We start from the raw sequence: 13629 nt of genomic DNA, 5'->3' as shown, positions 1-13629 counted from the left end.
CTTGTGGCGTGTGTATGATCCTTGTGGGGTCATGGAGTATCCCGGTGAGGTGATATGTGGTTGGTAGGACATTGAGATGTTTTTACGCGAGCCACGGGAAGGAAACCTGGATAGGGATAGGACTCAGACGTGTTCAGAATTGTTTGCTTGCGACTCTTGGGGGACTTAGGTTCTCCTAGTACTGCCATATTCAGAGACTTTGTGGCTCGGGAGTATGGTTGGTATATCGACTTCGGATGACGATCCGGAGGCGCGCTGTAGGGTGGCAACCCGAGAGACGAGTTGGATTTTTCCTTATATATTATGGTATGCGGGTTTAGGCCCGATGAGGAGCCAACTTTTGGCATGCAGACTTAGGTCTGATGAGGAGCCGATAAAAAGTCAAGGTTTAGGCCTATGAGTAAAGGAAAGTCCAAAAGTCGAGAGCAAATGACGCCTGAAGCGTGAGTCTATCGCCTGGAGGTGACCTTCTGTAGATCGATCGGAGGAGTGCGGGCCGTGGAGACGGTTGCACGGGAGTCCTTGGCTGATGGTTGTTCGAGATTCGAGGACGAATCTAGTTTGGTGGGGGAGAATTGTAACATCCGTGAACCGGAATCCCGGTTTGGGAGTTGCATCGGTCGATGCATAGGGTGCATCGGTCGATGCATAGGGTGCATCGGTCGATGCATAGGGTGCATCGGTCGATGCATGTTCAATTCTTTGTGTTTTGACTTAAGTCAAACGCTGCATTTTGGGGTAAAGAGAAAGGGAAAACCCTTAACTCGATTCTTTTTGGTCTCATTCGTGTTTTAGCCGTTTTTGAGAGAAACAAAAAGAGAGAAAAGTTCTTGAGAGTTCTTGGTGATTTCTGGAGATTTGAGGCGTTTCTTGGTGAGATCTGTAGCTGGGATCGTTGTAGGAGCTTCCTAGAGGCTTGTTCTTGTTTGTTTGAGGCTTAGTTCTTCTGTGGCAAAGGTAAGTGCATGACCATGGCTTATCTAAGCTAGAGATCTCTCTGATTTGCTTGTTATGTGTTGTTAGGCTGGTTAGATTGTTGTTTAGGACGTTAGGAAGCTTTCTTGTGGCCTGGGATCGAGTTTTGTGGTTGCAGGAACGAAGATCCGGCGAGAAGCTTCGGCGGAAAACGATGCTCGGCATTGCATCGGTCGATGCACTTTGTGCTTCGGTCGATGCAGATGCGAGGACGGCGCATAAACTCTAGGGTTTTCGTGTTATGTCGAGCATGCATCGGTCGATGCATATCTTGCATCGGTCGATGCAAGTTAACCTTGCATCGGTCGACGCAGATCTTGCGTCGGTCGACGCAACCTCCATCTGGTGTCGGTCGATGCATGTTGGTATCGGTCGATGCAGAGTCCTGGTTTGTTACCGTTGATTGTTGAATGTTGTTTGATGGTTAGAGATGTCTTTATTACTTGTGTGTATAGCCCAGTAGATGGGAGGATTGCCTTACTGAGTGTTTATAAAATACTCATACATTGCAATATGTGTTTGTGGTGCAGTTAAAGGCAAGGTGTGATCGTGGAATCAAGGCAATGAAGAGGAGGATGTTCCAGGGACTCGGTTTTATGTTGTCTGGCTTTGCTAGGTTGCTGGTTCTATGATTCCTGTTGTTTTGGATATTGATTATGTTGGAATATGGTTATATTTTATTATTGGATTATTATTGAATATTGGTTGTTTATTTCCGCTATTGAATGTGTTTGTGGTTAGGTGGCTAGTGGGTATGGGACCACTAGTTGTAGTTTATTTTATTATATTATATTTATTATTTATTTATTAAAAAAAAAAGGGTCGGTCGTTTCAATAATGTAATTTATTGATTTAATATTTTCGATTAGGCTATTTAAATCTTTTGAGTTAGTCGGTTTGTTAATATTAATATAAATGACTGATTATTACAACAAAAAAACCACTATGAAAAAACTAATGAAATTCCAAAATCAACGTATTCGTGTAAGAATACATTTCACCCATGAAATATGTGAACGTGGTAAAGAAAATATTTATAAAATGTTATAATTTATGGCAATATATATTTTTGTGTGTTTTAAAAATCAAGTTTATATTTATGGTGTATTGAGTAACTATAAAATTTTTGCATAATCTAATAATCTTTCATTTTAAATATATTATGATTTTTTTTGGGTACTAAGTTTATTAATAATGATAAGGGTTATTGTTTCATTCCTTTTTAATAGCACATAGATGAATATACAATTAAAACGTATATTCCTATTTGGTTATCAATATTTTCATTTTTAATGAATAATCACACTAAATGTTGAGATTAACTAATTGACATACTTAGATATATATAAATAATCACACATCATGATATCCCCTAATTTATTGTCTTTTTATATTTATTGGGAATTAAGTTTCTTTTAATGAGTTGGAGATAATTCAGGGGTAGTATACTTCTTTTTATAATCAATTATAATAACTATTGAAAGTTTGTTATTTATATTACTAGGATGTCGGCCGTGCGTTACCGCACGGGAAAGTGAAAACTTGAAATGATTAACATTGTTAATTTCACATTTCGAGTGAAATTTTTTTGGTAATTTTTAAATGTATAATAGAAAAGTCATAAATAATGACTAAGATGAATTAACCAAATTAGTTAAATAAAATATTTGTTATATATGAAAATGAAAAATTGATTCAGTAGAATAATATTAAAGATATATAAATTTTGATTTACTGAATAATATTCAGATAATCAATTTTAAAAGATATTCACATAGAATAAAATTTGAATTATTATTCTATCGAAATTTATAAAAAATAATAAGAGAATGAGGAAGAAAGAGCTCATAGCTGCAACTGACACCAACCAAATTGACTAAAAATATAAATCTATAAAAAATTAGAAATCATCATTAATTACCTAAATTAATACTTGAAAGAGATGATCAATACAATTAGATGGAAAACGACATTAAACAAAAGTTAGATGAATGAATCAATAAATAAAACAATCCAAATTTTTTAACAAAGATGAGTGAATTAATGTCGATAATAAATTGAAAGAACATAATACTGAGAATTTTTAAATTTAGAGGTATTTAACAATAGTCAAATAACAAAAAAACTCTTTTCAAGGTCCATAAATAAATATATATATATATATATATATATATATATATATATATATAAACAAAGAGGTGTGAAACAAAAATATGCGAAAACTAACAAATGTGAACATTGAAAGCTGGGAGTACGACGAAGAAACACAATTGTTGGATCAAAATATTGCAACTTTGAAGATCATTAACAAATCTAAACAGTTAGATGAGATAATAAAAATAATCTCATTTGTTATATTTAAATTTACCCCTAAATGTGAATTTGCTATCTTATTATATAAAGTTTGATGTCAAAATTACTCATTAACAAGATTGTGACATGTGTCAAATATATTGATTAGATGTTGACATGTGTCAAAAAAAAAATTCTTTTTTTTTATAAACGTAGTAGGGCACCTAATTATATTTACAGAATTTTACATTTCTATATTTCAAAAAATTATTTTTCTAAATCAAAAAGGTAAACAAACAAAATCAATATATTTTATGTTGTATGCTAATTCTCATTAACAAGATTGTGTCATGTGTTAAATGTATTGATTAGATGTTGACATGTGTCAAAAAAAATTCTTTTTTTTTTATAAACGTAATAGGACAGCTAATTATATTTACAGAATTTTACATTTTTATATTTCAAAATAATATATTTTCTAAATCAAAATGGAAAACTAACAAAATCAATATATTTTCTGTTGTATGCTAATTATATTATACATGTGTTCTCAATAAAATTTGACATGTGTAAGCAAAAACTTAACTTATTAAGCATGTATATTAATCAATAAATAATGAATAACAAAGTTAAAAAGAATATCATAAGTTATTTAACATAACTTTAGTCGGATATAAATTGTATTTATCGTTGTAATATAAATTTTTATTGTAAGTAAGTACACAAAACCATGAAAGAATAATGAACTTAAAAATAAAAAATTGCAATACATGATGTGTATTAGTATAGTTTTACATGTTTTATTTTAAAGATTTTAATGCATATAGTAATATAAGAAACCTTAAAAAAAATAGAAAAAATGAGTTTGTAGGAGTGAATTTTTGGTTAATTGATGAAAATTGACAAAAGTATTACTTATGAATTATGACATGTAGAAGAATAATATTTAGGATATTTTTGGATTTCCAAAAATTTTGTGGATGTTAACTGATTATTTTTATTGTTAAATTTAAAATACTAACCAATATACATATGATGCTCATATTATTTTTGTTATTAAAATTTTATCTCTAATCCAATAAGAAGTGAATTATAGTTTTACGATGAAATAGATAGTTAAATGTGATTACTAAATTGAATGTCTAACGACAAAAATTATTTTAGATTAAAAAATTTTCAAATATTAATATGTATCATTTCAAAAAAAATATATTTAAAATATTAGTAATTTTTTATGTTTGACATTATAATTTCAGAACATGTATTTTTGTAATGCATATGTTAAAACATAAGATAATTTGTAATAAATTATAATTTATAGGAAGAAATCTTCAGTTATTTGATGAGAATATCTCTATATCTTTTTTTATGTTTTCATTTTATAAACTTCACTCATTTAAATTGATTTGACATGAGGTAAAATTAACACTGATGAGAAAACAACATAACAAATATCTCTTAAATAATGTTGATTCAGTTTTTCTGCGAATTATATTTGTTAATTTTTATTTGATATCATGTATTAATTATGTTGATATAAAATATTTAGTTCTATGCATTAAGATGAAATGTGTAATTAAACTTAAAATATAGTTTATTATGATGGTATAGATATTTAAATGGTAATCTCTGTCCTATAAATGTTTTTGGGTAAATCATCAATATTAATAAACAATAAATATTATATCTTTCATAAAACTTCAACCAAAAAGAAAATATACTGCATAGTTCAAATAGTATAAATTGTTATATTAATAAAATTTGTACATAGAAATTTGAGAAAATATTATAAAATAGAACAAAAAAAACCTTAAAAATCTTACATAATGAAACTGAGAGAGTATTAGGATGAAATATAAGAAATCCATATTCAATATTAAAATGTTATAAGATAAAATCTAAAAACATGTATATTACTACTTAATTATTATCAATAATTTTTTAAAATTTTTATCTGCGTAATAATGCGGGTCTTATCTAGTAATATATAAACATATAAATCTATGATTTTATTTAGTAATTGACTGGTTCTCCCGCTATCTCCTGCAAACGCAGCGTTTGCGGGAGATAGCGGTTGCTAGCGATTGGAACCAATCACACAAACCGCTTCCAATCGCTCCTAATCGCTCCCAACCGCTTCAAACCACTGAATTCCAAAAGCTGCTTCCCGCAAGCGTTTGCGGTTGCGGGCGATTGCATTTGGAAATTTTTTTTTTTGTAAAAAACTTAAAAAAAAACTTAAAAGAAACCAATGATAATTAATTTTTTTTTCTTATATCTTCTATCTAACCATTTTACTCATTAAGGATGGGAGAAAATGAAATACGTATACAATTGCAGAGATTATAAAATAAACAATTAGAAGAAAATAATATTCCAATTAACAATAACCCGGAAAACTTGATGTAAATTTAATGGCACATTGCACATAAGTTCAAAAAAATCTAAATAAATATAATATTTCATCAAAAATTTAAGAAAATAAGATTATTTGTGAAAAATATTAAACAAAATCACCAGTGACTCTTTTCAACTCTCATTTGACCATTCCTACCGATGCAACTACTGACCCACGATCTAAGAGAAAAGAGAAAAGATCTACGATCTAAAGCATATGTTTTATCATTTATCAAATTATTTGATTAAATTTTTGGTGAAAAACCAAACGCATATAGAATAAGTATTTCAATATGAAATTTTTTTTTTTTTGAATAATTATTTTAGTATTTTTTCAATAAATTGTAAGATAAAAATTTGTGTTTTTAAACATTTATATATTATATATCACATTTATTATGTTCCAACCGCTATTGCACCCGCTGGTCAACCAGTCGTAAACCTCCCGCAAACACACCAATTTTAAACTGCTAAACCAGTAGTTCAAAACGCTTAATAACGCTTGAAACCGCAATCGCCCGCTTCCGCAATCTCCCGCAACCGCAACCACAACTGCAGCGTTTGAACCAGTCAGGCCCTTATTAACTTGTAAGTTTAAAAAATACTTAGAAAACAATAAATTCGAAACTTGTTTTTGTATTCCATAAAAGTTTATATATAATAAACAAAGAGGTGTAAAATATAAAGGTGAAAAACATAAAGGGGTGAAAAAATTATTAGGTGCGATTTTTGAAGATAGGGTTATGACGAAAAGATGCAAAAATATAAAAATAAAGACGTGTGAAACAAAAATGTGTTAAACAAAAAGATGCAAAAACTAACAAGTGCAAATATTGAAATCAAGGGGTACGACGAAGAAACACAATTGTTGGATCAAAACACTGCAACTTTATATAAATAAAGAGGTGTAAAACAAAAGGGTGTGAAAACTAACGGGTGCCAATATAGAAAGCTAGAGGTGCAACAAAGAAACACAATTGTTGGACTGAAACTTTGCAACTTTTGAGATCATTAACAAAGGGTGAGATCATTAATCATACTCAAACAACAAAAACTCTTTCAAAGTCCATAAACAAAGAGTGTGAAAACAAAGAGGTGTGAAACAAAAAGGTGTGAAAACTAACAAGTGCAACCATTGAAAGCTAGGGGTACAACGAATAAACACAATTTTTGGATCAAAACATTGCAACTTTATATAAACAAAGAGGTGTAAAACAAAAGGGTGTGAAAACTTACAGGTGCCAACATGGAAAGCTGGGGGTGCAACGAAGAAACACAATTGTTGGACCAAAACTTTGCAAATTTGAGATCATTAACAAAGGATGAGATCATTAATAATACTAAAAGAACAAAAACTCTTTTCAAAGTCCATAAAAATCTGTATATATATAAAAACAAAGAGTGTGAAAACAAAGAGGTGTGAAACAAAAATGTGCGAAAACTAACAAGTGCAACCATTGAAAGCTAGGGGTACAACGAATAAACACAATTTTTGGATCAAAACATTGCAACTTTATATAAACAAAGAGGTGTAAAACAAAAGGGTGTGAAAACTTACAGGTGCCAACATGGAAAGCTGGGGGTGCAACGAAGAAACACAATTGTTGGACCAAAACTTTGCAAATTTGAGATCATTAACAAAGGATGAGATCATTAATAATACTAAAAGAACAAAAACTCTTTTCAAAGTCCATAAAAATCTGTATATATATAAAAACAAAGAGTGTGAAAACAAAGAGGTGTGAAACAAAAATGTGCGAAAACTAACAAGTGCAACCATTGAAAGGTAGGGGGTACGACGAAGAAACACAATTGTTGGATCAAAACATTGCAACTTTATATAAACAAAGAGGTGTAAAACAAAAGGGTGTGAAAACTAACGGTGCCATCATGGAAAGCTGGGGGTGCAACGAAGAAACACAATTGGTGGACCAAAACTTTGCAACTTTGAGATCATTAACAAAGGTGAGATTATTAATAATAATCAAAGAACAAAAACTCTTTTCAAAGTCCATAAAAATATGTATATATATAAAAACAAAGAGTGTGAAAACAAAGAGATGAGAAATAAAAAGGTGTGAAAACTAACAAGTGCAACCATTGAGAGCTAGGGGTACAACGAAGAAACACAATGGTTGGATCAAAACATTGCAACTTTATATAAACAAAGAGGTGTAAAACAAAAGGGTGTGAAAACTAACGGGTGCCAACATAGAAAGCTGGGGGTGCAACGAAAAAACACAATAGTTGGACCGAAACATTGCAATTTTTGAGATCATTAACAAAGGGTTAAATAGGTGCGATTTTTAAAGATGGGGGTACGACGAAGAAACACGATTATTGGAAGAAAGAAAACTTGCAACTATTGGGATCATTAATAATTTTAAACCGTTAGATGAGATAATAGAAACAATTTTATCAGTTAGATTAAAGTTGACCTTATTTAGTACTCAGAAAACAATTTTTTGAAACTTGTTTATGTAGTCAAGAAAACTTTATATATAATAAACAAAGAGGTGTAAGACATAGAGGTGTGAAATGTAAATGTGTAAAAATTAATAGATGTGAAACATGGAGGTACAACAAAGAGGTGTGAAATAAAAAGGTGTAAAAATTAATGGATGTGATTTTTGAAACCAAGAGGTACAACAAAGAGATGCAAAAAATTAAGAGGTGTGATTTTTGAAAGATGGGGGTGCGACGAAAAGACACGATTAATAATTTTAAACCGTTGGATTAAAAGTGGAACTAATCTTATCCATTGGATTAAAAGTTGACACAAAAAGTGGGTTTGCTATTATATATAGATTATGGTAATAATACTAACATAAAAGTAACATTTAGTTTTATATGATTTTGTTAATAAGTTATTTTTATTAACTTTATATTAATTGTTATGTTTAAAGCTTTTTAAGAATATTTTACTTATATTGATTTTAAGAAATCAATATAACTTTGACTTGTATATCTGTAAGTAAATTTTAGTGAAATTTTGCCTTAAAATAGTATGTAATTATTTTATTAGTTTTAATAAGTGATATTTAAATTTGTGTAAGAATTGATGACATATCTAATTATTATTCAGTTAATTATTTTCTTTTTAAAATACAATAGCATGTTAATGTAATTAAGTAAAAAAGTTAAGAGTATTTTGCTAAAAGGTGCACCGAGTTCTATAGCGGCGACACATCAGCTTTTTCAAGAGTGTGCTTCTCTATTAATATATAGGAGATAAGTTGAACCATCAATTATACAAAAATCTGAAAGAATTTTTTTTTGTTGGAATAACAAAGAAATCCAAGTTAAAAAAGGTCATGGAAAAAAGGAAAACAGTACCTAAGAAATTATCCAAAGATTCAAATCCCAAAAGGGAAAGGATTATTTGAACTGATCTCTTGGCTCTTCTCTATAAAAACTCTTAGCCCCTTCTCAACATCTCACCAAACAAATTCATTACATACTTTCATATCTCTCTTCAAAAAACTTGTTTCTCTCATTCCGAAGTTAAAAACCAGAAACACGATCATGGCTTTGATTAATAACAACATGCTTTTCACTTCATTGTTGATTCTTGTAGCTCTTTTTGGAGTTGCGGTTGGAGGAACCATTCACAAGGTCGGCGATTCGAATGGATGGACTATGATGGGAGATTATGAGACTTGGGCTTCTTCAAGAACTTTTCAAGTCGGAGATTCTTTGGTGTTCGCATACAACAACAATTTCCACGACGTCACTGAAGTCACTCACAATGATTTCGAGATGTGTGAATCATCTAAACCGCTTATGAGATACACAAGTGGATCCGACTCAATCACTCTAACCAAACCGGGACTCCAACAGTTCATATGCGGAGTTCCTGGTCACTGCAAGTCGGGACAAAAACTTCAAATTCACGTTTTACCAGCCTCGTTGGGTCCTGTGGCTGGACCGGTTCCTAGACCGGTCCGATCACCAAGCTCTTCCTCGTCTCCTTCACCAGCCAAGGCTCCACGATATCAGCATCAGATGGCTCCGTCACCTCTTCAAAGCGGTGCCTCGAAGTCAGCTTCTTGGATCGGCTTTAGCTTGTTGGCCTTGATCTTAGCATTCTAGTCTTGTCTTTTATCATTACATCTTTGTTTTTTTTAGCGAGTGTCAACGTTCGTTTAATTGTTAAACAGTGAAACAACATATTCTTTTATTTTTCCATTACTCTAATTAGTTAGGTTTTGATTCCTTGTAATATTTAGTTTATTCATTAATGCAATACTTTTTTTAATAAAGAATATCAGGGATAGTATCATCAGTAATTCACCACCATAAACAAGTGACCCGTTTTTAAATAATATTAATCGATATATACAACAAATGCAAATCTTCAAATTTGCTGTACCATCCAAATTTGAATTTTCAATAAATTAAATTGAAACAAAGGATATATAAACATTCAAGCAAATGAGTGAATCTGTTTAGCTATAATTATGAACTAAAGATGTACCTATGAGCTTCCCTCTGTCAGCTAAGTCTTTCGTTATAGTTTCAAGCGTACAAAGTGAACTTACCAGCAATCACTTTTCCTATCAAACGTTCCCATAGGAAAATTCAGCCAATTGAAGGCAGCCAAATATTAATTAAACACACATATAAAAACGTCCGTGTCTTTTTGGCTTTCAACTAAGTGCTAAAGAGGTGTATTTATGGACTTGATTAGGGATTTTTATAGTTCACACGTTACTTACATCCTCTTATCTCAAACGTTTACTTCTTTGGTATATTACTCATTGATACACTACAAGCCCTTTTAAATATCTCAAACGTTTGCATATATCTCGAAAAGAGTCTCACTTAACCTTAAAACTTCTCTTTTCTGTTTCTATCTCCTCCACTCTTGTCTTGTCTCGAAAAAAAAAATGGTAAATAATAAGAAGAAAGTTGTAACTAAAACCCCTCCATCTCTCGCAGTTGTCAAAAAAAAGTCCCGAGGAAACAAAGATGCTGTTCCTGTTGAAGCACCGATTGTGACTTCGTATAATGATCGGATCAGGCCGTTGCTTGACACTGTGGACACACTGAGGAACCTGAATGTGATGAAAGAAGGGATACATCTTCCCACCATTGTCGTAGTTGGAGACCAGTCCTCAGGGAAGTCAAGTGTTCTTGAGTCCTTAGCAGGTACCAGTTTGCCTCGTGGCCAAGGAATCTGCACTCGGGTTCCTCTCGTCATGAGGCTTCAGCGAAGCTCTAGCCCTGAACCTGAGATCTGGCTTGAGTATAGGGACAAAGTGGTTCCTACGGACGAGGAAAACATTGCTGAAGCTATCCGTGCTGCAACAAAAGTGATTGCTGGTAAGCTCTCTCTCTCTCTGTTAAGTGTGTTTTTGCTGCAAACCTGCAAGAGAGATGACTGAGAATGAGAGGTTTATCTGAAAGACTGAAACTTGGAAGCTTGAGAGGAGTTAATTATATACTTTTCATAGAAAAACCTGAATTCCTAATTTGGTCTTTACTCATCTAATTTTTTTAAGCTGCTTAAACTAGTTCTGCTATATGATGGAACTTTTACAGTGTTATTATATGACAGAGGCTAACAAGTACTGACTATGATTACTGATGAAGTACTACAAATATACCTGTGCCGCAGGATCTGGTAAAGGAGTCTCAGATGCTCCCTTGACCCTTCATGTAAGGAAGGCTGGTGTTCCAGATCTTACCATGGTCGATCTTCCAGGGATAACTCGAGTTCCAGTGAATGGACAGCCAGAAAATATTTATGAGCAGATTTCTGGGATGATTATGAAGTACATCGAGCCTCAAGAATCGATAATCCTCAACGTTCTGTCAGCTACGGTCGACTTCACCACGTGCGAATCCATCCGCATGTCTAGAAAAGTTGACAAAACCGGCCAACGGACTCTGGCTGTTGTGACAAAGGCAGACATGGCTCCAGAAGGTCTCCTGCAGAAAGTAACAGCAGATGATGTGAGTATTGTACTTGGTTATGTCTGCGTCAGAAACCGCGTAGGAGACGAGACATATGAAGAAGCAAGGATACAAGAAGAGTTACTTTTCAAGACTCACCCACTACTGAGCCTGATTGATGAAGACATTGTGGGCATCCCTGTGTTAGCTCACAAGCTAATGCTTATCCAAGCAAGCATGATTAGCAGATGTTTGCCTGATATTGTACGCAAGATCAACCAGAAGTTGGAAACTGCTGTCCTTGAGTTGAACAAGTTACCAACAGTAATAGCTTCTACAGGGGAAGCATTGATGAAACTGATGGAGATCATTGGTTCTGCCAAAGAATCTCTATTGAGAATTCTCGTCCAAGGAGACTTCTCTGAATACCCTGATGATCAAAACATGCACTGTACTGCTCGCTTGGCTGATATGTTAAGCCAATTCTCAGATGATCTACAAGCAAAACCCAAGGATGCAACCGAGTTCTTGATGGATGAAATCAAGATCCTTGACGAATGCAAATGCGTGGGACTGCCCAATTTCATCCCTAGGTCAGCCTTCTTGGCTATACTCTCACAACATGTACATGCCATACATGACAAGCCAGTAGAGTTCATCAAGAAGATATGGAACTACATTGAAGACGTTATCTCATCAGTCATTTCTAAACATTCTGAAAACTTCCCACAGATTCAATCTTCCATTAAACGAGCAGGTCGGAATCTAATCTCCAAGATCAAAGAACAATCAGTGAACAGAGTGATCGAAATCGTCGAGATGGAGAAACTCACAGACTACACATGTAACCCTGACTACATGACGTGTTTGACTCAGAAGACAAACCAACAAGAGAGCTTCATCTATGCTGTTTTGATGGATGGGAACAAACCTGAATACTTCTCTGTGACTGGATTCGGGAATTTGAAGATCTCGCATCTGCGAAAGTACCACGCTCATCTGCTACATCCGGCGTTCGATATGAAGATGAGGATCACATCGTACTGGACGATCGTCTTGCGGAGGATCGTGGACAACCTTGCGCTGTATCTTCAGCTATCTGTGAAGCATCTCGTGAACGGTCAGTTTCAGAAGGAGATTGTGGCGGAAATGGTGGATGCAAAAGCTGGCGGAGGAGTTGAGAGGATGTTGGAGGAGTCTCCGCTGGTGGCGAGTAAAAGGGAGAAGCTGAAGAACAGTATCAAGCTACTGAAAGAGTCTAAGGATGCTGTAGCCGCCATTGTTGATCAGAATTGATGGTCGATTGTTTCTTCTTTGGTGAAGATCGGGTCGGGTTATGGAGATCGTTGATTGGTTTGCTTCTGTTAAGTCGGGTCGGGTTTATTTAGGGCCTCTTATGGGTTTTATTTTGTGGAGTTGGGCCTTTTGTGTTTCTTTTAACTTTCAGATTTTCAAGTTTATGTTTTTAACTCTTTTTTTTTTTCTTTTCTTTTGGTATGGTAACCGATTGATTAAGCTAATTAAGCTTATCAGTATCTCATTCACTAATCATCAGAAGAATCTGATTAGAAGCGATAAACTGGCTGCAAAAAAGCCTACTAGACTTGTAAAAAAAAAAAATTTGTGATGATGGATATGAAGCTATTTGCCTATTTGATGCTTAGGTAGTTCTATGAAACTTGTAAAGCACGAATACATTTAGAATCTTGACATTATATTCTAAACCAAGCTAGGATAATGTTAATTCACTCTCTATGCATAGTTAAATTTTCTCATCTGAATCAAACAAGAGAGTAGAGAGTAGACATTAATGAGAACACTAATTCCAATAAATTATGTTCTGAACGTTGTCTACATAACTTAAATCATCTGCTACAAGTCTACAACACCATTCGAAATTACCACGCGTTGAGCCCGAGTAACGAAATCTATCAAGTATATTTATGAGCCACGCCTTTAGTCATCATAATTCCAAATGTGTACATACAAATTCCAAACGTCAACACCGGAGAATTCAGCCAATTGGAGTCAATAAAATATTCAAATACACACATATAATAAAGGATT

The 13629-nt window shown here is 33.3% G+C and overlaps 1 protein-coding gene and 1 pseudogene across 2 annotated transcripts; both read left to right on the top strand.

Annotated features, from left to right (window-relative positions):
• Positions 1-8948: 8948 nt before the first annotated feature.
• LOC147943781 (mavicyanin pseudogene) lies at positions 8949-9814 on the top strand (annotated as a pseudogene). Its single transcript, XR_015558540.1, has one exon. The product of XR_015558540.1 is annotated as a mavicyanin pseudogene (transcript).
• A 739-nt stretch (positions 9815-10553) lies between these two features.
• LOC104787122 (dynamin-related protein 4C) lies at positions 10554-12858 on the top strand. Its single transcript, XM_010512641.3, has 2 exons — positions 10554-10989; positions 11285-12858. The coding sequence occupies exons 1-2, from the start codon at positions 10554-10556 to the stop codon at positions 12856-12858; spliced, it is 2010 nt and encodes a 669-aa protein (XP_010510943.1).
• The last annotated feature ends 771 nt before the right edge of the window (positions 12859-13629 follow it).

The sequence above is a fragment of the Camelina sativa genome, chromosome 5, assembly GCF_030686135.1.
Source record: "Camelina sativa cultivar CO46 ecotype springtype chromosome 5, ASM3068613v1".
Lineage (NCBI taxonomy): Eukaryota > Viridiplantae > Streptophyta > Magnoliopsida > Brassicales > Brassicaceae > Camelina > Camelina sativa.
The sequence above is the reverse complement of the archived record's forward strand: the minus strand, read 5'-3'. Positions and strand labels throughout refer to the sequence as shown.